Here is a 23800-nt window from a genome sequence, read left to right as displayed (position 1 = left end):
GCAAGAACTTTATTTTTAATTAAAAAAGATAAATAAATGCGTTAACTTGTAAAAGTTAATACTTACGTGCATTCAATATATTTTATAAAATAATGTAAGGCAAATTTGAAGTTACAGTTGCAATATACATTTTATCGATCTTCACATCAGGAATACATACATATATTATATAACGACAAATAGAACATATTAACTGATAAATATAATAAATACATTTGTAACATCAAATAACGCATCTTGTATGCATATAATTTTGTAATTACGCAGACATCACAGCTTTAACTGGCCAATGTTATTTTCCTGCTCGGGGGTCAGAATCGAAGTTTGATTGTTTGGAAGTTCAACGGAATCTGGCTCGAAGTCCACTGGGTCGTATATTTCCGGCCCATTCACTTCCGACATGAGCATTGCCAGTGGCGCCGTGTTGGAGACATTACTGCCGTTTTCGGGCTTCATCCAGGAGACGCCATCCGCGCCGATCTTTACGCAATCGAAGTGCAAAATCAAAACTGGCCATGTCACCACAAGTGTCTCCAGGTCAATGCACGCGTGTAGATTTTTGCCCGACGTGTAGACGTCGAAGAAACGCACGCAGAAAGACATGAAAGGAGGGTAGAAAGGCACGCAGACCGGTGGTGGATTCTTAGCTGCGAATTAATTTATTACACTACACAATCATTGTACACACGAACGCAAATTGCAATAAATTTAAATCGAATTAGTTAAAAGTCCGTTAACTACAAATTTTGCGAAAAGTTTATATAATTAATTTATCACAATAAATTTTTAATTTTATTGCGTAAGCAAAAAAAGAAAAGAGAATCCAATATTATTTTTCTTCACCAGAAAAATGTAGATTTATAGATGAAGATTATCTCAGGTTGAAATATATTAATTATATGTAAAAGTTATTTAGTTAGAGTTACTCACCAGATAGAGAACCTGTACTAAGAACTTCTCTTTCGTTTACTATAAGATTGAATTTGATGGCGAAGTCTTCAGGGGAATAGGTAAAATTAGTGCAGGTACGACGGTCCAGGTTGAACAAAGTTATGTTGATGCCGCTGCAACAGCCACAAGTGAAACCTTCGCAGTTGCATTTTACACCACGGAAACCGATCGCAGGAAAAGGGTCACGACCAATCCTCTCTAGTGCGCCTTTCAATCCCAATCGCGTGTTCGGATCGTAGAACACCGAATTGAATTTGGTCACATCTGAAAGAAAACAATGTCAGACAGAATCAGTATCTCTTTCGTTTTCTAAAAGGAATTATTTTTCTTTCTCTAAAAACGTAACAATATTTTACAAAGATAATTAATTAATTATCTTTGTAAGCAGATATAATTTATCTAAAAGAAAAAACGATGCTTTTAATTAATTGTACATATTATCTTTAACTCGTGCAATTCTCACGTAATAATAACAATATATTTTTATTATAATATAACGCTATTATTTTGATTGCAATATAATAATAGTATAATTGCTTTCTGTTAATTATAATTAATATTAAGTTAATAATTTTCTATTAATTATAATTAATTATAAGAAACATCTTTACATTAACTAGAAGTTCTGCAAATATTTCATCAGGGCTGTTTTTTTATTAACAAATGGCATTGCAATTTCCTACAAATTTCCATTGTAAAATTTTAAGATATTAATTGCAAAAAACTATTTAGACTTCTCACCGATGTATTTTCCGATGAAATGACCCGCAGAAATGTTTTGAATTACTAAAGCCAGAAGAGATACAAGGAGCCACTTAGATAGCATTGTCGTACCAGCTGCACAACCTGCACGTTTCAATGCCGACGGAAGACTGAAATTGGGCACACGTTGGACCACGAGACGTAGAGACGCCAGGCTCATTAATTATGCATCAACTTTCCATACAAGGTAAAATAAGAATACTTAATGAAAGATTGTCAGCATTAATTAAGTGACGCTTTACGACCAAGGAATAATCAAAAAGGATATAAACCTACTTTTACTTTTACTAAAAATTTAAGCTTTATAATAACTATTAAATGACTATTTAAATCTGTGAGAGATGCGGCAAGAAATTCAAAGAAATCCGAAACTTTGCAGAAAAATATGGTGCAGAAAAATACGGGAACCGTATTACATGTAGCTATATTTTTCATAAAAAAAAAGATTTTAAGGATAAAAGCATCTCTCCGAATTCTTTATATCCTTTGCTTATATTTCTAAAATTACAAAAGATATCGAGAAAAATATTGACCTTTTTAATTTTCAAGATTGCTAATAAAAATATATGCATTTAATACTACTTTAATATATGCATTATCCAAAATAGATATATGTATCAGACCAGCCTATCTATTCGAGTGCTCTCGTTACCTAACAAAGGAATTTAAGACGTCATATCGTTTAAGAAAATATGGAAGATAAGAGCCCGCTTTTGTGTCTTGACACACGTGTGTTCGAGTGTGTGTTATTACCATGCATAAGTCAATTATTAAAGTCTGTTTGTCTACTAGTAATAAAAGTATAAAACTCTTATCTTCAAAGCTGTCGTACACACATGTTTAACAATGTCAAATAATCTTAAATCTCTCGATTGCGCAACTTAAATTACTGGTTGCGTGCTGCAAAAATTAATCTAATTTACCAATTGTGTTTACCAAAACCTGCACTTAATTGCAGGCAACTACTTGGAATAGGTATTTTTAGATATAGATAGCTTTTTTGAATTTTCGTATCTTGGAAAATATCATAAACATTGTTATTTAAAATGGTTTTGTATTAACATGCTTTTATAATAATTAATTATTAATAATTATGTGTCGAAAACTTTCCGACAGAATTAATTTTAACTAATCAGGAAGTATATTAAATCTTAATGTAGTAAACATTTTTATACGCATTGAAAACTACTTTAATAATTTAAATGATTTTAAATTAGTGCTCTAATCAATAATTTATTACTGTTGATTTTAATTTAAAAAACTGAAAAAATTCTAAAATTAAAAACAAAATGAATAACTACGAAAGGTACATGACATATAAATAGCGCGTTATATTTATTTATTTATTACAGAGTCAATAAATAACTTAATACATACATAAATCATAATACATACAATAAATATTTATTTGCTCTTAATAAATAACGTTAAACTAATCGAGCAATTTATTATGGCTGAGGTCATTGCAAATTCTTGCATTACATCAAAATCTCCCTAAGATCTTGTTTCCGAGACATAAAAATCTTCTATTCGCGCAATTCTATTTGAGCGTTTTCTCAAGAAAGCTCTTCCATCTTTGCTGTAAGATTTCAGTCTCCATATTATTTAATAAATAAAAAAATAACTACGTAAAAAAACAAGATAATTGTGATAATAGCGAAATAAACCGCGAAGTTATTTTCCAACAATAAAATCAATTAACAGTTATTGTGAAATTAACAATCTTCTTTTTACGATTATCGTTACGAATCGTTAAGAAATAATTAGGATGTCGTGAAAACACGCAATCCGTTATTTTTCAGCCATCACAAAATTACGAGTCGAGAAATGTTGACTCTTGTAATCTTATCGTTAAAAAACAGGTCGCACTGTCACAATTATACCAATTCACCGAATTTTCGAAGAACGTTCCGCCGATCCGAACAAAACACCCCGAGTTTCGTCGGATCCAACGAATTTATGACCAGACAAAAAGGATGAGCTTTCTTCGATTTCCAATTACCCTACTGACTGGAGCAATACTCTGTACACTTCAAAGCCTCGTGATCTTGCTTTGACGATTTTCACTGGAATGCCTCTCCCTACCGAGAAATCCAAGGTCGTAATCCTCATCATCGTGCTTGTGGACGTTAGTTTGATTCGTCTTCGTGTCTTCTTTGCTCTTCTTACTTTTCCCAGTACCCATAAGAGCGCTCAACATGGCGTTTTCCTCTTCCTCGTCGTCATCGTCGTCGTCGTCGTCCAAATCGTCAAGATCCTCGGCTTTCACGTCCTCATCATCGTCGTGCTCCTCGTGCTTCTCATCTTCCAATTTATCTTCGTCCTCATCGTCTTCTTCTTCGTCTTCATCATCCTTATCGTCGTCGTCATCGTCGAGAAGATCGTCATCCTCGTCGTCGACGTCCTCGTCATCATCATCCAGAATATCATCGTCATCATCGTCATCCTCATCCTTGACGGGTTTCTTCGCCGGCTTCTCAGGATCCTGGATCGCGTTGACGCTGGTCGACGTTACCGTGGGTTTCTTCTTGTTTCCGATGACTCCTTTCTTCACTTTGTTGACGGTCGGCGTCTTGTCAGGTTTTGCGGTGTACACGATTTTGTTGGAGGACTCGGTGATCTGTTCCTGGTTCTCGTCAGTGTTGTCTTCGGTGTTGCTCTCTTCGGTCAATGCTCCCGTATTTTCTTCTTCTTCTTCTCCGCCCCCTTCTGCTTTCAATGGTTCCTGGGTGATGTCGTCGTGTTCCTCGTAATTATTTTCCTGCTCGTTGTTGTTGGGGAAGGTAGGCAGCTCGTGATCCTCTAACAATACGGGAGTCGTTGGCCGTGGTAGAATCGGTATGGTGAATTCCAACAACGGTGGCCCGGTGGTAACTTGGGGTCTTGTCGGCGCGTCGTCATCGCCACCAGTGAAGATATCCAGCAGAGCGCTGAAGCCTAGTATGTCATCATCGTCATCGTCGTCTGACTCCTGTGCGTTATCAACTCCCGAAGCATCGGGGACGGTATTCGTAATAGGTCTTTCGTCGTCCTCATCGTCGTCGTCGTCGTCGTCGTCATCTGAACCGAGCCCGAAAAAATCGTCATCATCGTCTTCCTCTGAAGTGACCTCTGTCTCGACAACTGGAAGTGGCTCGGCAGGTCGAAGCTTCAAACCCTCTGGACCGAATCTAAAATTCATCAAATCAAATAACGGGATGCTGCTTTTAACAGTAATAGACGTCATAAACACGCGCGCTATATTTAGCTTTATTATTATTACTATTAAATTACACTATATGAGTGGATTTTAACAGATAATTTGTATATTATATTAATTTTTGTTGCAAATTTAAATTTGCAAAAAAGAAATCTACTATATGTTGCACTTTTATTGATAAGTACCTGAAACAACTAACGCGAAGAGTGGCTTCCAACTCGGTAGGAGATTGCAGTTCCAAACCGAGGCACGCTTTGAAGTGATTCTTTGCGTCGCGCTGGATGGAATAAATCCTGCCGCAGAATTTGTTGAAGCCACCCGGTAGCGGTACACACACAGGCTTCGGACTTTTTCCTGAAATTCATAATTTTACCAAAATGTCAAATAATTTATCTTTAATAAATAAAAAATCAAGTAAAATATCGAATTAAAACGATTTTATTAAATCTGAGGAAGCGCCTCAGAGAGAGACCTATATTACAATAACTAGGTATCATGATCTAGAACCTGTCTAGTTCAAACAAATCGAGGTCGTCAAACATGATAAAAAAAAGCAAACCCACTCAACGTCGACATCCTCGAAAAATCGTCCGTACAAATATACTTTCGCTCCGTTAGACTGACACGAATTTCGTCGAGTGGCGCCTGCACGTCACCGTTGACTTCGTAATCTATTTTTTTTGTGGACGCATACCGGAGAAATCGATCTCGTGCATATGAAACTGGCACGACAATGTGAAATTTGTCCGATGTAACGAGGCAAAAGTATTTTTTATTTAGTTATTGCGTAGTTTCGCGTTCTTTACAAAGAAGTAAAAGTTTCAAGAGCTATGCACATCTTCTATCGACGGGTCTTCTATTGACAGTGACATGCACATGCCGGGTGAAAGTTGGGATTATAGCTTCCTGGACGTTACGCTAATATGATGTATCCGCCGAACGTTGATTCACGCGCAATTAACACACTTTTCTCGCCAATATTATCGAGCGCGCGGTACACGTGTGTGATTTAGTATTTTCCGAGGCACGCGACGTAAATTGTCCACCGCGAATAAAGAGAAACGTATATAGTCTGTAGTCTCCATGTGTGTTTTCTATATAAAGTCTGGTTCTTTTTACAATTTATAATAGCGGTAATATATCATTCTAAATCTACATTATCAGAATCACTGTAAATAAATAATATTATATCAAATCAATTATCGAAATTACTTTGAATAAATGGGAAATTATTCCAGAGATCAATTTTTTTAGCAAACTTGCTAAATTTTTATCGATAAGTAAGCTGAAAAATATAATTATTTGCTGTAATTTGCTCTTTTAATAAAAATTCACAGGAAATATTAATTAATCAGAAAAAAATGCGGAACTAATAATCGACACCGTTATTAAATTTGATTGCGATTACCGTTAACGATTGTGCTGGTTAATATGTTGTCGCCGAAGCTCAACTGGACTGCCAAATTATCACCTTGAAGGTACTGCAGCGAAGCGCATCCTAAAATTTCAAATACTTTCGTTAGTAACGTAATATATTTATAAAAAAATATGACGTGATAAATACTACGAAGGATAACATTCTATTTTACGTAACATGTTTGACATGACGGTTAATCAAACAATACACGGTACTATATAGATAAACAAACGCATATTATACTTTGCTTCCGTACTGCACTTTCATTTTTCGTGCATGCATTGCGTGATAATTACCCGGTCCTTTCAGCTGCACGAGCGGTATGTGAAAGTCCCGGCAGCAATTGCAAATGTTCTCGTTGCAGGTGCAGTATCGGTTCACGCTGTCGGTCGCCTGTTTCAGCGACATCGTCGTCAAGTCTATATCGCTTTGCTTCACGTTATTCGCGGCACGAGCCACTCGATGCGTCGCCTCATCGCGATCTGCGAACATTTTTACGATTTAAGCCCGCTTTAGACGATCTATAATTTATGTCAAATTTCAGGATAGAGTCCTATATAATTAATAATTTATTATTTTACGTACCGCGGAATACGAAAAACATTTAAATGTACACACATATAAAATATTAAAATATACATATAAAATAATAAATGGGAAAATTAAATTAAACATACCTACATAAAATTATAAATAAAATTTTATCCTGAAATATGATAAATCGCGAATTATAGAAAGTCTAATGAGCTTTATCATAAGTATTGCTTTTTTTCTTATTCATATATGCAATGAAATCTGTATCAAAATTAATTTCCACGTTTTTCCATTATATTTATTTTTGCTTATCTCATTTTGTTCATTTTTTTCTTAAATTTACTTCTCTTACCAATTACTCGACCGTAAGCCGCGAAGGCCACCAACAAGAGGATCAGCAACAACTCGAAAATCGTCGACAGTCGCATTCTTTCGCTCTGTTCTGAAAACAATACCAAGAACCTGTATCGCGATTGTAATATTACGCTGTGATAAACATCCATCTCGTATGTAGTGACACGTTCCAAACTCATTTCAGTATCTTTCGGCCAATTCTGATAAAGGTGCGACAATAGAACCGTAAAAACATAACAAGATTTTACGCACGTGCCGACGCAGAGGCCAGAAACCGCGCCGAGTTTCATGCTTAATTTACGCAGTAGATATATTTTCTTACATGATTAAATATTATTTCCAAAGTCGAAATTTTTTCAACAAATAATAATTAGTATATCTTTACTGGTGATTTTTTCCCACGCAAATCGGACTTCAAATTTAACAACCATTTTTTATTACCAGTGAATTAAGAAGTAATTTTCGCAGTGTTAAACAATTTTAATGACAAAAATTCAAAATATTTTTTTAATGGTGTACAAAAATTAATTTATTATTTGAAAATTCATTATTAATTTATTATTAAGAATGTATTGATATAACGGGTGATTATATTAAAAAATAAAAATAATTGTTTTATTTTATCGTCTTTTTTTATATAGGCCGGGAAATTTTGGATTTTACAACATATTTTATTTCCCTCGAAAGCTCGTTTCGTCAATTAAGCGACTTTGGACTACGCTTTTCAACTTCACGCAGAGCGCGTTCAACTTGTTCATTCATAAAGAGCACATTTAAAAAAAAGAGGGCATTGAACGTGTTTCTTCCCTCATAATTATATTTCTCCCGCCTCCCAATGATTATCCCATAGTCCTCGTCACGGCGAACAATAGAGACACTCGTTCCGCTCATCAATCGTCGAGATAGAGCGGCAATCTCGCTTCCTTTCTGCCACCCGATTCACGAAAACATCTCTACCAGAACCACCGCGGTATTATATTTTCATCTTTCGGATAAACAACCGTCGCAGACACGCGCGCGGCGAAACGTATTCCCCTTCCGGTTTTCAAACGCGAACGTCCCTCTCGTATATGCTAGCGACCGGTTGACCCAAATCCCGGTCACGGTCAAAGGCGTGCGTCAGAAAGGCGCTTACTCGAGAGACCCGATGGCGGAGTGCGGACTTTAGTAGCACGATCGAGGAGACGTGCGGTTTTATGCGCTAGACAGACACTCATGCCACCGTTATAAAGCGCGTTACATATGGTCGAGGTTGCTGGATACGGTCGTAGCTACGCTTCGACGTTGTCGCCGAGCGCGCGTGAGATCGATTCCTCACGCGTCGTCGTGCCCCATGCACAGACCGAATCGCGGAAGTGACTGTGCGAGAAATTAGATTCGGCGCAATTGGTGATTTTATGAAATGATTTTTAGGACTCGCTATATATATATCCATCTCTCACTCGTTAGAGGCTTTATTAATTTCAGAGAAGATACATAATAAATATTGTACACGAATAAATACGCACATGTTACACATATTACATTATGTAATACGCGTGGCGGATTCAAATTGTACAATATTTTAAATTTAATGGCGTATGCGTGATGTTTGATTTCTGAATAATTTAAATATCAAGCAAAGTCAATTTTGCATAATGCGTGTAAAGAAGCAGAGCACAAGAAATATTCGTTGATTTTGTTTTACATGTAAGCTCTATTTTATTAATGTTAAACGTCCACTTCTTGGCTATGTAGCTGAAGTTAACAATAAATATTATATATTAATGTTAAACGTATTAAACATGTGATTCTATTAAATGTTTATATATAGAAATCGTACAGAATACAATATATATTATTTTGTAAGATATTATTTAAAGAATTATGAATTATGTACTTTTAAAGAATCAATCGCTATATACGTGTGGCAATAGATTTTTTAAGTGTAACTCATGAATCTTTAGATAAATAAGGAAAATATTACCACACGTGGCGATTGATTCTTTAGCGAGTGACTCTTCGTTTTTGTCGCAGCGTGTGTTTTCCCGATTTCTCAAATCTCCCAAACGTATACAAATTGTATCTGACTCTACCCACCTGTGGGTCGTTGAGAAGAAATCCGAGGGAGCAACCGTGCTCGTTGTTCTCCTGTCTCCTGCACCCTACGGCTCTTTTTCCCTGACTCTTCGTCTTACGGAGGCCAATGTCCAACTGAAGATGCCGCCCAACTCCCCCCAAGGTTTCTTTAAAAGTCGGTCAGGCCACCACCACCTGTCCACCGCGGGCCGCTGCTAGGATTATTAAACATTCTAATGCGCTCTAGGTAAATCAGAGGCGGCCCCACACCAACCACGTCACGTCGCTCGCTTCCGATCCTTCGTCGGACTATACGATGACGGCGTCGCCGTCGTCCCGACGATGAAAGCGGGAAGTCCACTTTTCCATCTCCCCGCGTAACCGGTACCAGGTGCCATGCCCGCGGTGCGCACACACGGGTGAATGAAGATGGTTCCGGATGATTCAACATTCGCACGAAAATATCCGCGGGAGGGGGAAAAGTCACGCTAATAACTTCCGACATCCTAATTGCGTCCGGATTCCGGCAGAAAAAGCGACAAGCCGCCCCGGGGACGCGACAGTCTTCGCGATGCGCTTATCTCAACTCGTTTAAATTGTTATCGCAAAAAGTTGAATGGCATATGGGGTATTCTGGAAAAAAAAATACTTCAAAACAATATACTTAAAAAAACGAAGTTTTTCAAAATATATGAGATTTTTAAAAATATCGTCTTTTGGCGAAAATCCAGAAAAATCATTGTCTACTCGCATCTCTCTAATTTTCAGTTATATTTTATATGATTATATTTTACTGTAATTTTGTTTACTATAATTTTTTTGTATTATAAGCCAGTATTTAATATTAAATTCAAAATATTAATTAGAATTTTATTGTTATACATGCCGCGCTTTAATTTAGTTTTATGAGCATCACAGATTCTCTAATTAATTTGCGATCGCTATAATAACGTGACCTATTTTCTGCCGATGATACTATATCGCATTGATGACTGGCAATGCATCTACGATTAGTGTAAGTGACATCAATTCTTTATTCGCATTGTACATACTAATTGCTTTGACATCCATATTATCGTTTCATGTGAGTACCCAGTTCTTGGTAACCAATAAAAACTTTAAAACTTGTCGGACAGCTGTTGAAAAGATAATGGGCAATTAAAATAATCCTATAATATTGACAAAATTTAGTTTTCTTTATTATTCTTAATTTAATATTCTTTAATTCTTAGAATCTTTTGTTTTAATGATTTCAAAAAATTCTTTATTATAATTGAAATAGTTAGAAGTAAAATTGGATATTGGAAATATATACATAATGTAAACCAAAAATCTTACATGCGATATATATAAAATATATGTAAAATATCAGCTTCAATGCCTTTATCTTCAAAACTGATAGCTTTGTCATTAAAATAAAATAAGAAACAAATGTGTAGCAATGGAAATTAATATCATTAGTCCAATTACTTTAATTTTTCTAAACATTTTCTAATTTTTGCGCAGAGATCACGGCACGATCACAGCCGATGCCATAAACTCGTGCCAGACCCGCGAATACCACGGTTCGCGACACAAATTCTAACCAAAGACCCACTTTCGTGCGCGCGTCCAGTCTCTCGCGGGTGTTTCGTCGCCGTACGGGAGAAGTATAAGAAAAGAAAAATATCCGGAACGCGACGAACGACACGAGTGCAGCGCGAAATTAAATGCAGGTGCTCGCTCGTATGTACGTTCATATTACAATTCGTTCATTTGTTCGTTCATTCGTACGTTCGCTTCTCCACAGAATCGTGTTTTGGCGGTTAAGGAGGGGCCTTTCTCCGGTTAGTGGGTCGAAGAAAGTAGTAGCCAGAAGTGGTTTACCTTGGTTAATATTTGTTCGTTTCTTCGATGCCCGGCCGCGGGTCTCCGATAGCGATGGCATCAAGCTTATCGCGAGTAGTGGCTCTTATCGGAACAAGATACTCCACCTGTTTGAGAGTACTTCAAGAAATAAGGGTCAGAATCTTAGATATAAGGGTGTAAGGATATAAGAGGGTATAGAATATAAAGGAAAGAATCTTGAGCAAAAATAATTCAAAATTGTTCAATAATGATGCTTATAGAAAGATTTTCTAAATCTTAATTTTTAAACTCATTTTAAACGTCAAGAAGATCTTTAGTACGATGTCAAGTAATTGTTTAAAATATATAATAAATACTTGAATGAAAATTGTTTTAAAATCCATGAAGAATAAGAAATACAGATTTCTTCAACGATAGGATCAAGCGGGATCTAACAAAGCGCATCAATTTGATCCCATCGCTACCCGGGCTATCTCGAATATGATAACTCGATCTTCCGGGATTCCTAAATCGATGCACGACCCGGAAATATGTCGGTCATCCCGATCAGGAGGGGGGCAAACAAGTTTTTACGTAACGTCGTGGGATAATCGTCGTTCAGATGCCGCGACCCGGCTTCCCTCCGCGGTTGCATCGCGCGTCGCGGGAGAGAAGAAGACGAAAAACAAGGATCGCGGGCGATTCCGACATGCAGTCGCACTTGCCGGGGCGATTAGATCCGCGATTAAGGCGGAGTAATCGAGTGTCCGTGACATTGACGTCTCGCACTGTTGACGGCACGACGCTATTATTTGCGCGCAATTATCTAACCGACGGGATCGTTTCCGCGGTGATGATCGATGACAGAGCGGATTACGAGCGAGTCGCTTCCAATTATTCTCCTCTTCTGACGTAATTCCAGGAGAAATCGCGCTTTTTTTCAGCCCGGTATATCTTTAGATTGATTAGGAAACTGGTAATCTACATTTCGTGACCTCGTCTCGTGACTTTATTGAACATTAGTTCGACATATTTCGCTCGTTTCGAACGCAAAAGAAGATAAAAATAAATTTTAAGCGAATAGAGAAAGTCGCATTTCTACTGTTATAACGAATCGGGTCTATTTCAGAAAGGAATGTTCCCCTTCGAAGGAGAATGTCTTTTCACTCGGCCCATTCCGCGGTCACGTCAACAGACATTTCGCTCCGTTTCCCGTCTCTCTTGTAGTCACGCGTAGCGTGAACCGCGCCCACGCTCGTCCGAAAAAAAAAAGATATGTATCAAGAACGCGGCACACGCTGTGCGATCGATAGGAATCGGAATCGTAAGTGATTTTACGGACCGCGACTTTTCTTCAAACGGTGAAAGCCGAGGAGAGGACCCTCGAAGAAAGGAAGAAAAGTCCTCCCCCACCTCCCGGCACGTTATCAAATTAGAAAACACTCGCGCGCGAAGTAAGACGAATCTTTTGACGTTACACGCGTTAGAAAGTGCTTTTCTGTTCACGAAAATTTTGCGGAGTAATCCGTACTGAAATAAGAGGTCGGCAATTAAATTCAAAAGTGGAACGTTTTGATCTCTCTAAGTTACGAGTCACACCTGCATATGGTTGTTTGGCGAAATATTAAAAATATCTTTCAACATTTATCTTTGACAATTTCAGTGCTATTGGTTTTATCTGCCAATAAGCTCGTTTTTTAAACATCTTGCACAACTTTCCTCTTTCTTTTCACATTGAAGCGAAAAAGAGAAAATATGAACTGTGCAAGAAATTCAGTTAAATAGAACAAACCTAGTAAGTAATTACTCAGAAAAATTTTGGAAAATTGCGATTTATCAGATTTTGATTTTGTCGCAGGTAGAAAATTTGTGACCTTTTAATAATTTTCACGGGTTCGCGAATAAATTAAGATAAAGAAAAGAACGCGCGAGAGCGTGAAGATGCTTTGAAGATAGCTGGGAAGAATTTCCAAACAAAGAAGACACACATTTCCATTTTTTCCGCTTTCGACGAAATTTCCAGAAAATTGCAGATCTTCTCCAAAGCCTCAGAGTGACCGTCCTCAAGAACGTCCACCTCCCCAGCATCTCGTACAATATGATCCCCGAAGAGTAGCCCAACACCTTCTGTCCCCCATTCGTAGCGTCCCCGTGTGCCGACGCGACGCGACGCGTCGCGGAGGGGCACGGCGCGGCGGCGCGGCGCCGACGGCCGGCGCTCGCGAGTTCTCCCCCCGCGGGGTACCAGAGACCGGCGGAGGAAGGAGGTCACCCGGTCACCCAGATGAGGTTCCTTGCCCGCCGTTTGTTGCCCCCTCGTCGCGTCGCATCGCGCGCACCGACGGCGACGGTGGCCGGCCGGGGTGCCCCACCGACACGACGGTCCTGACCAATCCTGTCCCCTGTTTTCGTGCCGACCGCCGAACCGGTCGGCGATCCGGCACCCGCGGTACCGGCGCCGTGTCCAGATTTAAGCTTCTTCTTTGCCGGGCAGGATCTCCGGAAGATCTCGCTCGTGCGTTTTACGTTTAATTTTGAGCCGTCTGTCACTCGCGCGGTCACAACAACACCGCGGTGATCCCCGATCATCTTCCGACGTCAAAGGGATCGGAGCATTGAGCGCGCGATCGTTTTCCCGCCGTGAGAGGAACGGCCGTTGTTGAGCGAGCAGTAACTTTTTGGAGAACACGCCATGGCTGTGAAGGCCACGATTCTGGTGCTGATGGTCACGCTGGTGGTCGTCGCGTCCGCTGGATTGCTCGGTGAGCTGTTCGGTGCAAAATGCGATTAAAGAAACCCCATATAGTGCGAAAATTCGGGTTCGCGCGGGTGACCGCGACGCCGCGCCAGAGATTTCAACGCGCGGGCGATACGGACGCACGTGCTTGCCTGAATTGGCGCGACTGCGATTGTTGTTTTGTTATCGTTCATCGTGATAAATGCGATTGCAAAAAAAAGAGCTTACACGACCGGTTACTTTCTATTTGTTTTGAAAAATGAAATGTCGAAACCGGCATTTAATTTGTCTTGCCGCGGAGTAAGGCTAATTTGTGTCGCGAAGATAGTAATTTGTTGTTGGAGTAAACAATTAATCCTTCTTACAGTGTTGTTTCGTCAAAAAATATCTGACAGTTTTATTATAGAGAAGAGAAAGCTACTTTTCCAATGCAATATATTAATAATTTTATTTCTGTTGTTTTTTTTATTTTTAAGCAGACACATTTTTATTTAGGATTATTTTCAAATTATCGCTCCGCTTCGAATAAATGTAAAAGTCTTCAAGTAAGAGTTTCTCATGATGATGATAGTCTAAATTAGACACGTTCTCTAATTTCACTTTCATCTTATATGCCATTCGATTCTAAGCTGCCTTTGGAATTGTCGAACGTCATCTGACGGAAGGTGCGCTCGAAACTGTCATTCGGTCATTCGGTCTCGACAATGCGCGTGAAAGCGGTGGAAGTCCACGCATTGGCACACTTAGCACCCAGGTGATAGCTTCCCCGATTCGTAAACGTGGGCATAAAACGTGTTTCTCAAATGTCACAGTCTGATTCGTCATTCCTCCGAGGGGAGAATCCAAAGGAAACTTTTACGACGCGGCGCGACGCGGTGAAACGCGTAGAAATTTGACTCCCATTTGACTTTCGATCGGCGGCACGGACTTTCGTTTCGTTCCGATTTCTCTATTCCGAGTTTCTCTGCCGCGCGCGCGCGCGCTCGTCCCTTATCTTGAGCACCACAGGCGCGCGCGCGCACATACACACACATGCGTTTCCTGTCCGTATAGAGACCCTGCTTTCGTGGAACCTGCCGGAGGCCGAGGCGAGATCGACCACGCCGCAGTCCAAGTGCCTGTGCCAGACTTCCGGTTGCCTGTGCTGCGTCGACTTGAACTTGACGTCGACGATCGATCTGGGCGGGCCAGCTTGCGTCAACATCAGGCAGAAGGAGCAGAATATCTCGTTAAATCTGAGTTACGGGGATAATCCGATTCACAATGCGACGATAACGATCGGCAAGTAGTTAAATCATAATAATAAAAGAAGAAATCTTTTATCCACATTGAATTTTAAATTAAATCGAACATCGTCAACTTAAATTATTCGTATGAATTTAATGCGTTAAATTGAGCTGAAATGGAGAATTCAAAATATTAATAAAACTTTTCACGTTCCAAAATTTCACGATCTGCATTTTATATACCGATTTACGTCTATCGAATATCCACGCTTGTTTACATTTAAAAACAAGTGACAAACTGATTTGAATAAACTTGCAATTGTCGATATTAATATTCTTGTAGCGAACGCGGCCAATAAGCCGACATGCATAAACCTGTTGTCGGATTTGGCGCAGATCTGCGCGCGATTCACATCCGTGAAGCAATCCGACGTCGGTGGCTACGACGGTTGCATGGTAATCGAGCCGGCTTTGTTGGGCACGCCGCAAGCCACATACCACATAGGATGCTTCAATTTCTATCAGGGTGTACGGCAGGTGGAGGTTTCCGTGTAAGTATCTCTGCTTTCTTCTAGCCGAGAGAGAAATACACTAAAATTTGGGGAAAGAATTTCTTGTTATTTTCGTTGAAATAATCTTATGTATGTACGCAGAAAGAAAAAGAAGTGTCAAATCAACGCTTATATACTTGTATATACGCAGCGATCTATAATCTTGAAGATTATATTGCATAACGAAGAAAACTTGCTTGAATAAAGTCATTTACATAGGTTGAGCTATATAAGCTTTTATATAGCTCGACCAAGAAAAAAAAGTTGAAATAAAAAGTATAAACATTCTTATAAGAAAATTATAGATTGTGTATATAAACAGAAAAAAATGCTGTTTAATTAAAAAAAATAAGTAGCTTTAATTAAACGTTAATGTCACGGACTGCCTGCACAAACATAAATAGTTAATTCAATATTATTGGACCAGATATTTGGATTATTAAAACAACTATCTGATGTTGTTTGTTTATTAATATTGATGTTGCATCAACAGATTTTATTTCAATTACACTAATACTATTAATACATTATTTTTTTCCGTATATAGGAGTATAAGTTTTGACTTGACATTTGATTTTTTCTGTGTAGCATCACGGAGACGACGGAGCCCGCCGAAAACGCAGACGAGGAGGACGACACATTGAATACCGATGAGCTGATCGCCGCAGTGTCCGCCAGCGCTGAACAGGGTATCGCGCTGTTCACTCAATGGCTGGGTCTCAACCTGAATCCGAAGCTGAATCTTACCAACAAGGAGCACGGACACCAGGACAATCAACAGCAGCGAATGACGAATAACGAACGCACAGCGGAACCGTCGTCCACCGACGTGTCCTCGAGATCGGCGCGGAATATGGCCGATGTCGTCCAAAACGAGAAGAGCGACGAGCGGTTCAAGCAGCTGTTGAGCGCCCAGGACAATATCCTGAAGGGCTCGGCGACTATCGGGCAATCTTACGGCGCGGAGACCACGTTTGTCTACTCCAGGCCGAGCGATCTGATGACCGAGAGAAACGCGACCGAGGAGGCTAAGAGGAAGCTCGAGGCGGAGGCTGTGGCGCCGCAACACCGGGTCGTTGTGCCGAAGGAGTCCAGGAGGGGTGGACGGGCGTATAACATTCATCAGCACGTCAACGAGATCTGAGCCCCGCCGTGTGATCGGTGCACCTCGTGCAGGAAGACTGCCGACGATTCCTTCTTTTAGAGCTAGAGTGCCGCACGTAGACTAATAATATTCGTATATATATGCACGCGGAGCTGGGGGTGATGAAGAGGAGGTCATCGCTCCGTTCGACCGTCTCATGGCCGTGAAAGGGTACGCTTTAGCTGCGATAATTCAATTTTCACGATTATTACAGATCGTGATCCTCGGTAATATTCATCGGCGTTCCGATAATACCGTCAGCATATCGCAATTTGCGGTATGGCGTGAAACAATGGGATTGAAACTTCGCACCATAATTCAATCTTCGGCAGCATTTCCCGAAAGTAGCACAATCGCTATCATCATATCGCTTTTATACTGCTTTATAGTATAGAATGAAAAAATAAAATGTTCTTCTCTTTAATATCAAGCTGCATAACGGTTATTGATGATCTGTTGTTTATTAATTATTTTAAAATTTACTTATAGAGGTCTAAAGAGATAATTTTTATAAGTTTGATTTTATTGTTAGATTATTTTACTAAACTACTATTGCTAAATCTCTCTACAATTTTTTCTCGTTTTGGTGCGTAGTTTACCCTGCTGTCGCGATCTTTTTCTATCATATCAAAAGTTGATGCAGTCAAATTGTCGGCTTTTACTTATGAAAAAATATATATAAATTAGTGATATATTGTATACTAGTTATTTTATTAAAAAGTATTATACATTCTAAAGTGAAACTGGAATGGAAAATCTAGATTCAGGCGATCACGTTAAATAAATTCAAACTTGAATATTTTGTGCAGTTCAAGCTACGCGAAATATTACTTCAGTACATTTTATACCGGATAAGCGATCCGTAGAATTTGAGGCTATTGAAACAATTCAATTTTTCGATAATAAAAACTTCTCCAACAACTTCTATAACAAAATACTTTTCAGTTTGAAAACAATATAACGGGAACAATGTATTAATTCAAATAAAAAATACTTTAAATAAATTATGTACATGTAAATGGATATGTAATGGATTCTTTACTTTTAAAATCCGATATTTTGACTGCACCAATCCAATAATTTTAATAATCAATTAAAATACACGTCGACGCGAGCGTTGTTCCGATTCATCGTACGTGCATCTTAATTAGTTATACTCGCTCAGCTCCTCCCGTATGATCTCCCGCGATTGTGATCAATATTTGCTCTCGATTTCACTCCAAAATCGTCGCTTCTCTTGCGATGATATACTAATTTTTTGATAATTACTCACAAGATCTTGACTAAACGTACGATCCTACGTTTTACTGGAAAGGTTGATGACCAGTTGCTAACTAACCGGCGATTTATTTATTTTAAAAAGGAAAGCTAAAAGTGAAGATTTGACGCATGACTTCGAGTTCCCAGAAATCGGGTGTTGTCCATCAATAATAGCATAGGCGTTTTTATTCGTATTATGTATTTCCTCCTCTTCAAGTCCATCGATATATTAAGTTAAGAGAAAATACAATGACAGTTTCGCGCCGACCGTGTACATACAAAGATATGAATTGTAAACGGAATGGGCTACACGACTGTCGCGAGAATATGCAATTAATTACGCGTGTGACACAGAAATGATAAATAAGTAATAAAATATTCACCATATGTTTGTTCTGTTGTTCATTGCCTTGTTAGCTTCGTCCTTCTCTTTCTTCTTTTTCCTTTTGCTTCTTTTCATGTTCTTTTATTGTAGTTGCTTCTTCATAGTTTCTTTACAAGATTCTCATTTGCGAAACAGATCGTAACTCTCGTACATATCCCAATCCGAAAAATAGGATATATCTTTCATAATACTTCCACGATGTTAGAATTAAACTAAATGTAAGATACAATTTCTCACGCGAACACGATTATCGGTGTAAGCGAAATTCTTTTAAAATTTTAAATTGAGGAATATATAAATAAAAAATAAAAAATAACTTTTTATTAGAAATAAAATATGCTCTTATATGGAACACTAGAGCTGTTATGTTCTCGAAATATTTAGCGCTTTATGAAATAATGTTTTTTAGACGTTTATATCTAAGAAAATAATTTACCGATGCCTTCTCTTTCTCTCAAATTCTTTCAAATATATTTATACGACAGTGCATATGACAACTGAGACTGATACATTTCTAGATCTCTGGATTGACTATACGTTACACTATACCAATCATATTTGCACTGATCGCAATCGAAAGTCTATATTCACATTATACAAGAAAAAAGATTTTTTATTACTTCTTATTACTTTACTCTTAACATCTCTTGATGCATTATCATTATTTTTACTCCTCTGAACCTTCTGAAGATCACTCAGGAGGGTGACCTTGACAACATATGTCAAGGTCAAGGTCATTGGCGAGTGCGGTATTAATATGCATAATTACCAAAATAACAAGAAAAAGAATTAAAAAATAATTAAAAGGATAATTTTTGCATTGTTTTTTTTTACAAAAATAAAGCCTGTGCAAATGTGAAAAATTTGCTCATAATCATATATCATATATATATCATATTTATATATAATTACTATATTATATATAATTATATTGATATATGATTATATATATACGCAAATAAATAAACAATGCAAAAACAATAAAATACAATGCAAAAATTATCATTTAATTATTTTCTAATTCTTTTTCTCATAATTTTTTTTGTATATAGGTACAAACAGAGATTATACAAGAGAAAAAAAAACATCTATGGACATATTTTATATAATATTTTATATAATATTATATATGATTATATATATTTACATACTTTTATATAAAAACATTTTTACCGGGTGTTCAATTTATAATACGCAAATAGAGTCAATGGTTTTAATTATTATGATATTATAAAAGCATAATAAATTAAATCCATTCTACGATCCTATCTACGATTCTTTTCAATAAAAATATCTATTCTCCCCCTTCTTTCACTCCATAAGCTTTCAACTAATTAAAATTCAATGTTTTTATTGCTTTAATTGCAGTATAATGGCTTTTGCACACAGGAAACAGAAACGCTTGTCAGGGTGACAAGAAACAACGTGGTAGCTAGTAAGTTTTTGATTTTTGGTTTTCACGAAAAAAAGGCACGTTGATTGGGCCAATCACGTCGCTTTTTGCCGCGCAGCAAGTGTTTACGCATTTTGTGTGCAGGAGTGCAGAAGCTAAGAGTCGAGAGAGTAGCGTCAGTAGTTGATAGCACGTGGCGTCAGTAGTTGAGCACGTGGCGTCAGTAGTTGAGCACGTGGTGCTACTTATGCCATATATGTAGGAAGATGAGAGACATACATACGTAAGTATTAATGAAAGTAAGTAGTGCAATTGTTTGTGCGTTTACTTCAGCGAACACATTTAAATGCATATTTATCGCATTGATATTATTTCCGCATGTGTAATTTTAGATGAAAAATAATGAAAAATAATAGCAATAAAAGTGGGATACCGCGCGAAACAGTGACACTGATTCTCAAAGAGGAGCGATTCAAGGTTGAGAAGCAAAAACTGATCGACAAGAGTCATTATTTTGCTGCGCTTTTGTCCGCGAACTTTCTAGAATATGGACAGACGGAACACGTTATCAATTACGACATTTCCTCGATTTTGTTGCAGGTGAACAGATTTTAATTCTTGTCAATATTCACAGAAAAAAAATCGCTTTTTAAGCAAAACGATTTTTTTGTGTAACAGATTTGTTATATAAATACTTTAACAAAATGCATGTTTTTAAGGCCTCCGCACAATATAAGGAATAAAGAACAGATATTAGGGATTAGAGCTAAAGAATCAAGTATAAAGTTGGCAAACATTGAATCCACAATGAAAAATACAGGCAACAGAAACAGAGAATAACACTGGCAATAGATTTTTAATCTATCGGAATCGGAAGCCGTGTATTAATGTTACACCAGCTTCATTCCTGATTTCTTATTTCTAATCGCTAATATCTGATCCTTGTTCCTTATATTTTTCATTGTGCGGAGGCCCTTAATATATAAATGTATATAGAAATATATTGCATCGGGTGTTATTGGCATGCATCATCTCATTGCGTAACCAAAATAAACAAATAATAATTTTATAGGATTTTATTGATTGGGTTCACAACGACAAAATTGCATTTACATCTGCAACAAGTTATGATTTTGAAGAACTTGATCGTCTCTTGGATCTGTTGGAATTAAGTGGTGTATTTACGGCAGATACCTTACAACACTTATTAGTAGAAGATTTAACCAACAGGCTTGAGAGACATTATTTTACGCCACCAAAAATTGCAATTAGAGCTTGGTCATTGGCACAAGATTTGAATATTAACGTGCTACGAGATCTTTCTTTGGCTCTTTGCTTAGATCGTTTCAACGAACTACCACTTGATTCAATTTGTGAGTTGTCAAAGGAAAATTTTCTGAAGTTAGTCGGAAACATTAATGTAAGAGCTACAAGGTCTTATTTGCATCAAATTAAACGTGAGTGGATAAAACATCATCAAGTGAGTATATTATTTTCAAAAATAACATTTAGAGTAATAGAAGTTTAGAAATAATACAGGAACTATATATATATGGCTTTATCTTCAATATATTTCCGATTTCTAACTCCAAGACATATCCCCTACATACTTATTTTGTTTTCTTACCATAAATAGTATTTACACGCACACACACACATTTATATGTATAATCCATTATACATTCATGCATTACCCCAGCTAGGTAGCAAGATGACGTTTGAAGACGTCGTAATGACGTTAGAGGATGTCATTAAAGTAGAATTAATACGTCATTTGACGTTACTCTGCTACCTGGGACATTTCTCTGAATAATAAAATCTTTTCTTTTTTACAGGATTTTAGCTTTCCTTTAAACATCATAGAGAATAACAAAGTAAAATATTTACACGGTATTATAACTTTTGGACATAATAACCGTGAACAATATATTCATTGTTGGGATGGTAAAGATCTTTTAGAACTAACCTCATTCGAATATCCCACAGATATTATCGAACGTTGTTCCAACCCTGGTAGATCTCTTAAAGGAATGCAAATCACTGCGAGAAGTATGCAGTCCGTTTTTTTATTCCGTCCATTCTGTAACAGTATTATCTTTACTTACTTAATTAATATCTTATGTGATCTTCTTTCAAGGATACGATTTATATCTTTGTGGTGGAGAATATGATTATTCAGGAAAGTTTAACAAAAATATATGGCGTTATTCTTTGACATCTAAGAAATGGTTTTTTGAGACAGTGTAAATATCCTAACGATTAGCTAAATGATAAGAATAACTAGATAAATAATAGAATAAATAGCATGTTATCTGTTAAAATAATGTTCAAAAATATTTTAGTATGCCAGTTGAAAGAAGACATATGATTACCGTGTATTTGAAAAACAAATTGTATCTTGTGGGCGGTGTGGGACGGGATGGAAATGCACTGGACACTGTCGATATCTACGATATTTATACAGGTGATTTTAATTGTGCAGCTACATAATGCGTATTTCGACAATATCATGTGCAAAGTATACATGTAACGATTTGCCCAAGTATATATACATACATATAATGATTTTATACAAGAGTTTATAATATATACTTTTCGTACAGATCATATAAAATTGCTTCTCATAATTATTATTTATGAATTTAATGCTAATCCCTTTAAAATTATCATCCTAAACATTATTTTTTATCGATTAAAACACATTATTTTGTTACATAAATTTTTGCTTTTGTATGTAAAACATGCATAGGTATATGGACTTCAGGTGCAAAGCTACCTACTACGATCTCTTCCTACTCGCCTTATTTCAGGGATCAAGGTACTGGTTATTCATACAGGCCAAGTCGTAGAATTGCTTCTTATTATTATCATTTATAAATTTAATGTTAATCCTTTTTTATTATATTAATTTTTTCTTTTGTATTTAAACAATGCATAGGTATGTGGTCATCACCAAGGTTGACGGTACCATTAACCAGCGATTCTGAACATTTCATTTTTAAAGATACGTTAATTATACATCGATTACCTTATTTCTATAAATATTTTCCTGATAAAGATGTATGGAAAGAGATATATTTGGGAGATATTTGTGAATTAAAGAGTATCTTACCTGATACACCAATACTGGCTCTTCAAACTATGTCATGTTACATTGGTAAATATTAAAATTTATGCACTTAGTAAGTGTGAAAGGAATCTAAAGTTTATATTAATATGTATTGCAGATGTCGTTGACCAAGATGAAATGGTTTTAAAAGTTGTCACAGATACATGCAACGTGAAAGGTTGTAATAATATAATAAAGACTTGTTCTTACTTAACCCATGGAGGGAAGAAGAGAGACATGGACGAATATTCCTTCTTTTTAACTCCATTCTTTCGCGAGTATGACTTAATAGTGTTAAAACCAGCTGCACTATTATATGCAGATTGCATAGTACACAACAGGAGATTACACTTACATAGTATTCCTATTCAAGATCCAAGAAAGTTCCGTTCTTTGCTCTTTACCGAGAACAACTCTCCAGCTAGAAAATTTTTTAATCTACTTAATCCAGCTCATTTGCATACAACGTACTTTGACCATATTTGATTTATGTGATTTAATTAAATATTTAATTATTCGATATATCTGTGAAGAAAGAAGAGGGAGAAAGAGATAAAGCCAAATCAAAATTCAGGAAATGTGAACGTTGCAGAAATTTCAAAGAAAACTTTAAAGAACGTTTACATATCGACAGTACGTTTACATATCTCAATATCAAGATGACTTTATTTAGATTCACCGTGATGTTTTATTGATTGTCATATCACTCAAATCATTAAAAATATCAACCAAACAAATATTAAGTAACATGCTGGGAATACACTTAATAATTGTAAAAGCTTTGCATCAATATATGCAAATATTTTATGTATGTATAATTTATACATAAAATAAAGCGTGATCCCAAAAAAACATACATTTTGCCTTATTTTGTTGTCCTCAAAATTTGAATC

The 23800-nt window shown here is 37.1% G+C and overlaps 3 protein-coding genes and 1 pseudogene across 4 annotated transcripts; 2 read left to right on the top strand and 2 right to left on the bottom strand.

The window, feature by feature from the left end:
* Positions 1-111: 111 nt before the first annotated feature.
* LOC139817108 (uncharacterized) lies at positions 112-2358 on the bottom strand. The gene is made up of 4 exons (XM_071784925.1): positions 2247-2358; positions 1693-1887; positions 931-1215; positions 112-647 (listed from the first exon to the last, which is right to left on the bottom strand). Exons 2-4 carry the CDS (start codon positions 1871-1873, stop codon positions 271-273), a joined length of 843 nt encoding a protein of 280 aa, XP_071641026.1. The 5' UTR covers positions 1874-1887; positions 2247-2358; the 3' UTR covers positions 112-270.
* Positions 2359-3029: 671 nt separating this feature from the next.
* On the bottom strand, positions 3030-9911 carry LOC139817891 (uncharacterized). Of its 2 annotated transcripts, none has more exons than XM_071786170.1 (6): positions 9297-9911; positions 7216-7305; positions 6626-6811; positions 6321-6410; positions 5098-5266; positions 3030-4883 (listed from the first exon to the last, which is right to left on the bottom strand). In XM_071786170.1, exons 2-6 carry the CDS (start codon positions 7289-7291, stop codon positions 3746-3748), a joined length of 1659 nt encoding a protein of 552 aa, XP_071642271.1. In that variant the 5' UTR covers positions 7292-7305; positions 9297-9911; the 3' UTR covers positions 3030-3745. The 2 variants fall into 2 exon arrangements, with proteins under 2 accessions (XP_071642271.1, XP_071642270.1); XM_071786169.1 differs by lacking the exon at positions 9297-9911 and adding an exon at positions 8353-8449.
* Positions 9912-13392: 3481 nt separating this feature from the next.
* LOC139818031 (uncharacterized) lies at positions 13393-19201 on the top strand. Its single transcript, XM_071786427.1, has 4 exons — positions 13393-13864; positions 14893-15120; positions 15409-15616; positions 16205-19201. Exons 1-4 carry the CDS (start codon positions 13795-13797, stop codon positions 16758-16760), a joined length of 1062 nt encoding a protein of 353 aa, XP_071642528.1. The 5' UTR covers positions 13393-13794; the 3' UTR covers positions 16761-19201.
* Positions 19202-19566: 365 nt separating this feature from the next.
* Positions 19567-23580, top strand: LOC139817815 (uncharacterized; annotated as a pseudogene).
* Positions 23581-23800: the final 220 nt, after the last annotated feature.

Source organism: Temnothorax longispinosus, chromosome 8 (genome assembly GCF_030848805.1).
Source record: "Temnothorax longispinosus isolate EJ_2023e chromosome 8, Tlon_JGU_v1, whole genome shotgun sequence".
Classification (NCBI taxonomy): Eukaryota; Metazoa; Arthropoda; class Insecta; order Hymenoptera; family Formicidae; genus Temnothorax; species Temnothorax longispinosus.
This window is presented reverse-complemented; position numbering and strand designations above follow the sequence as displayed.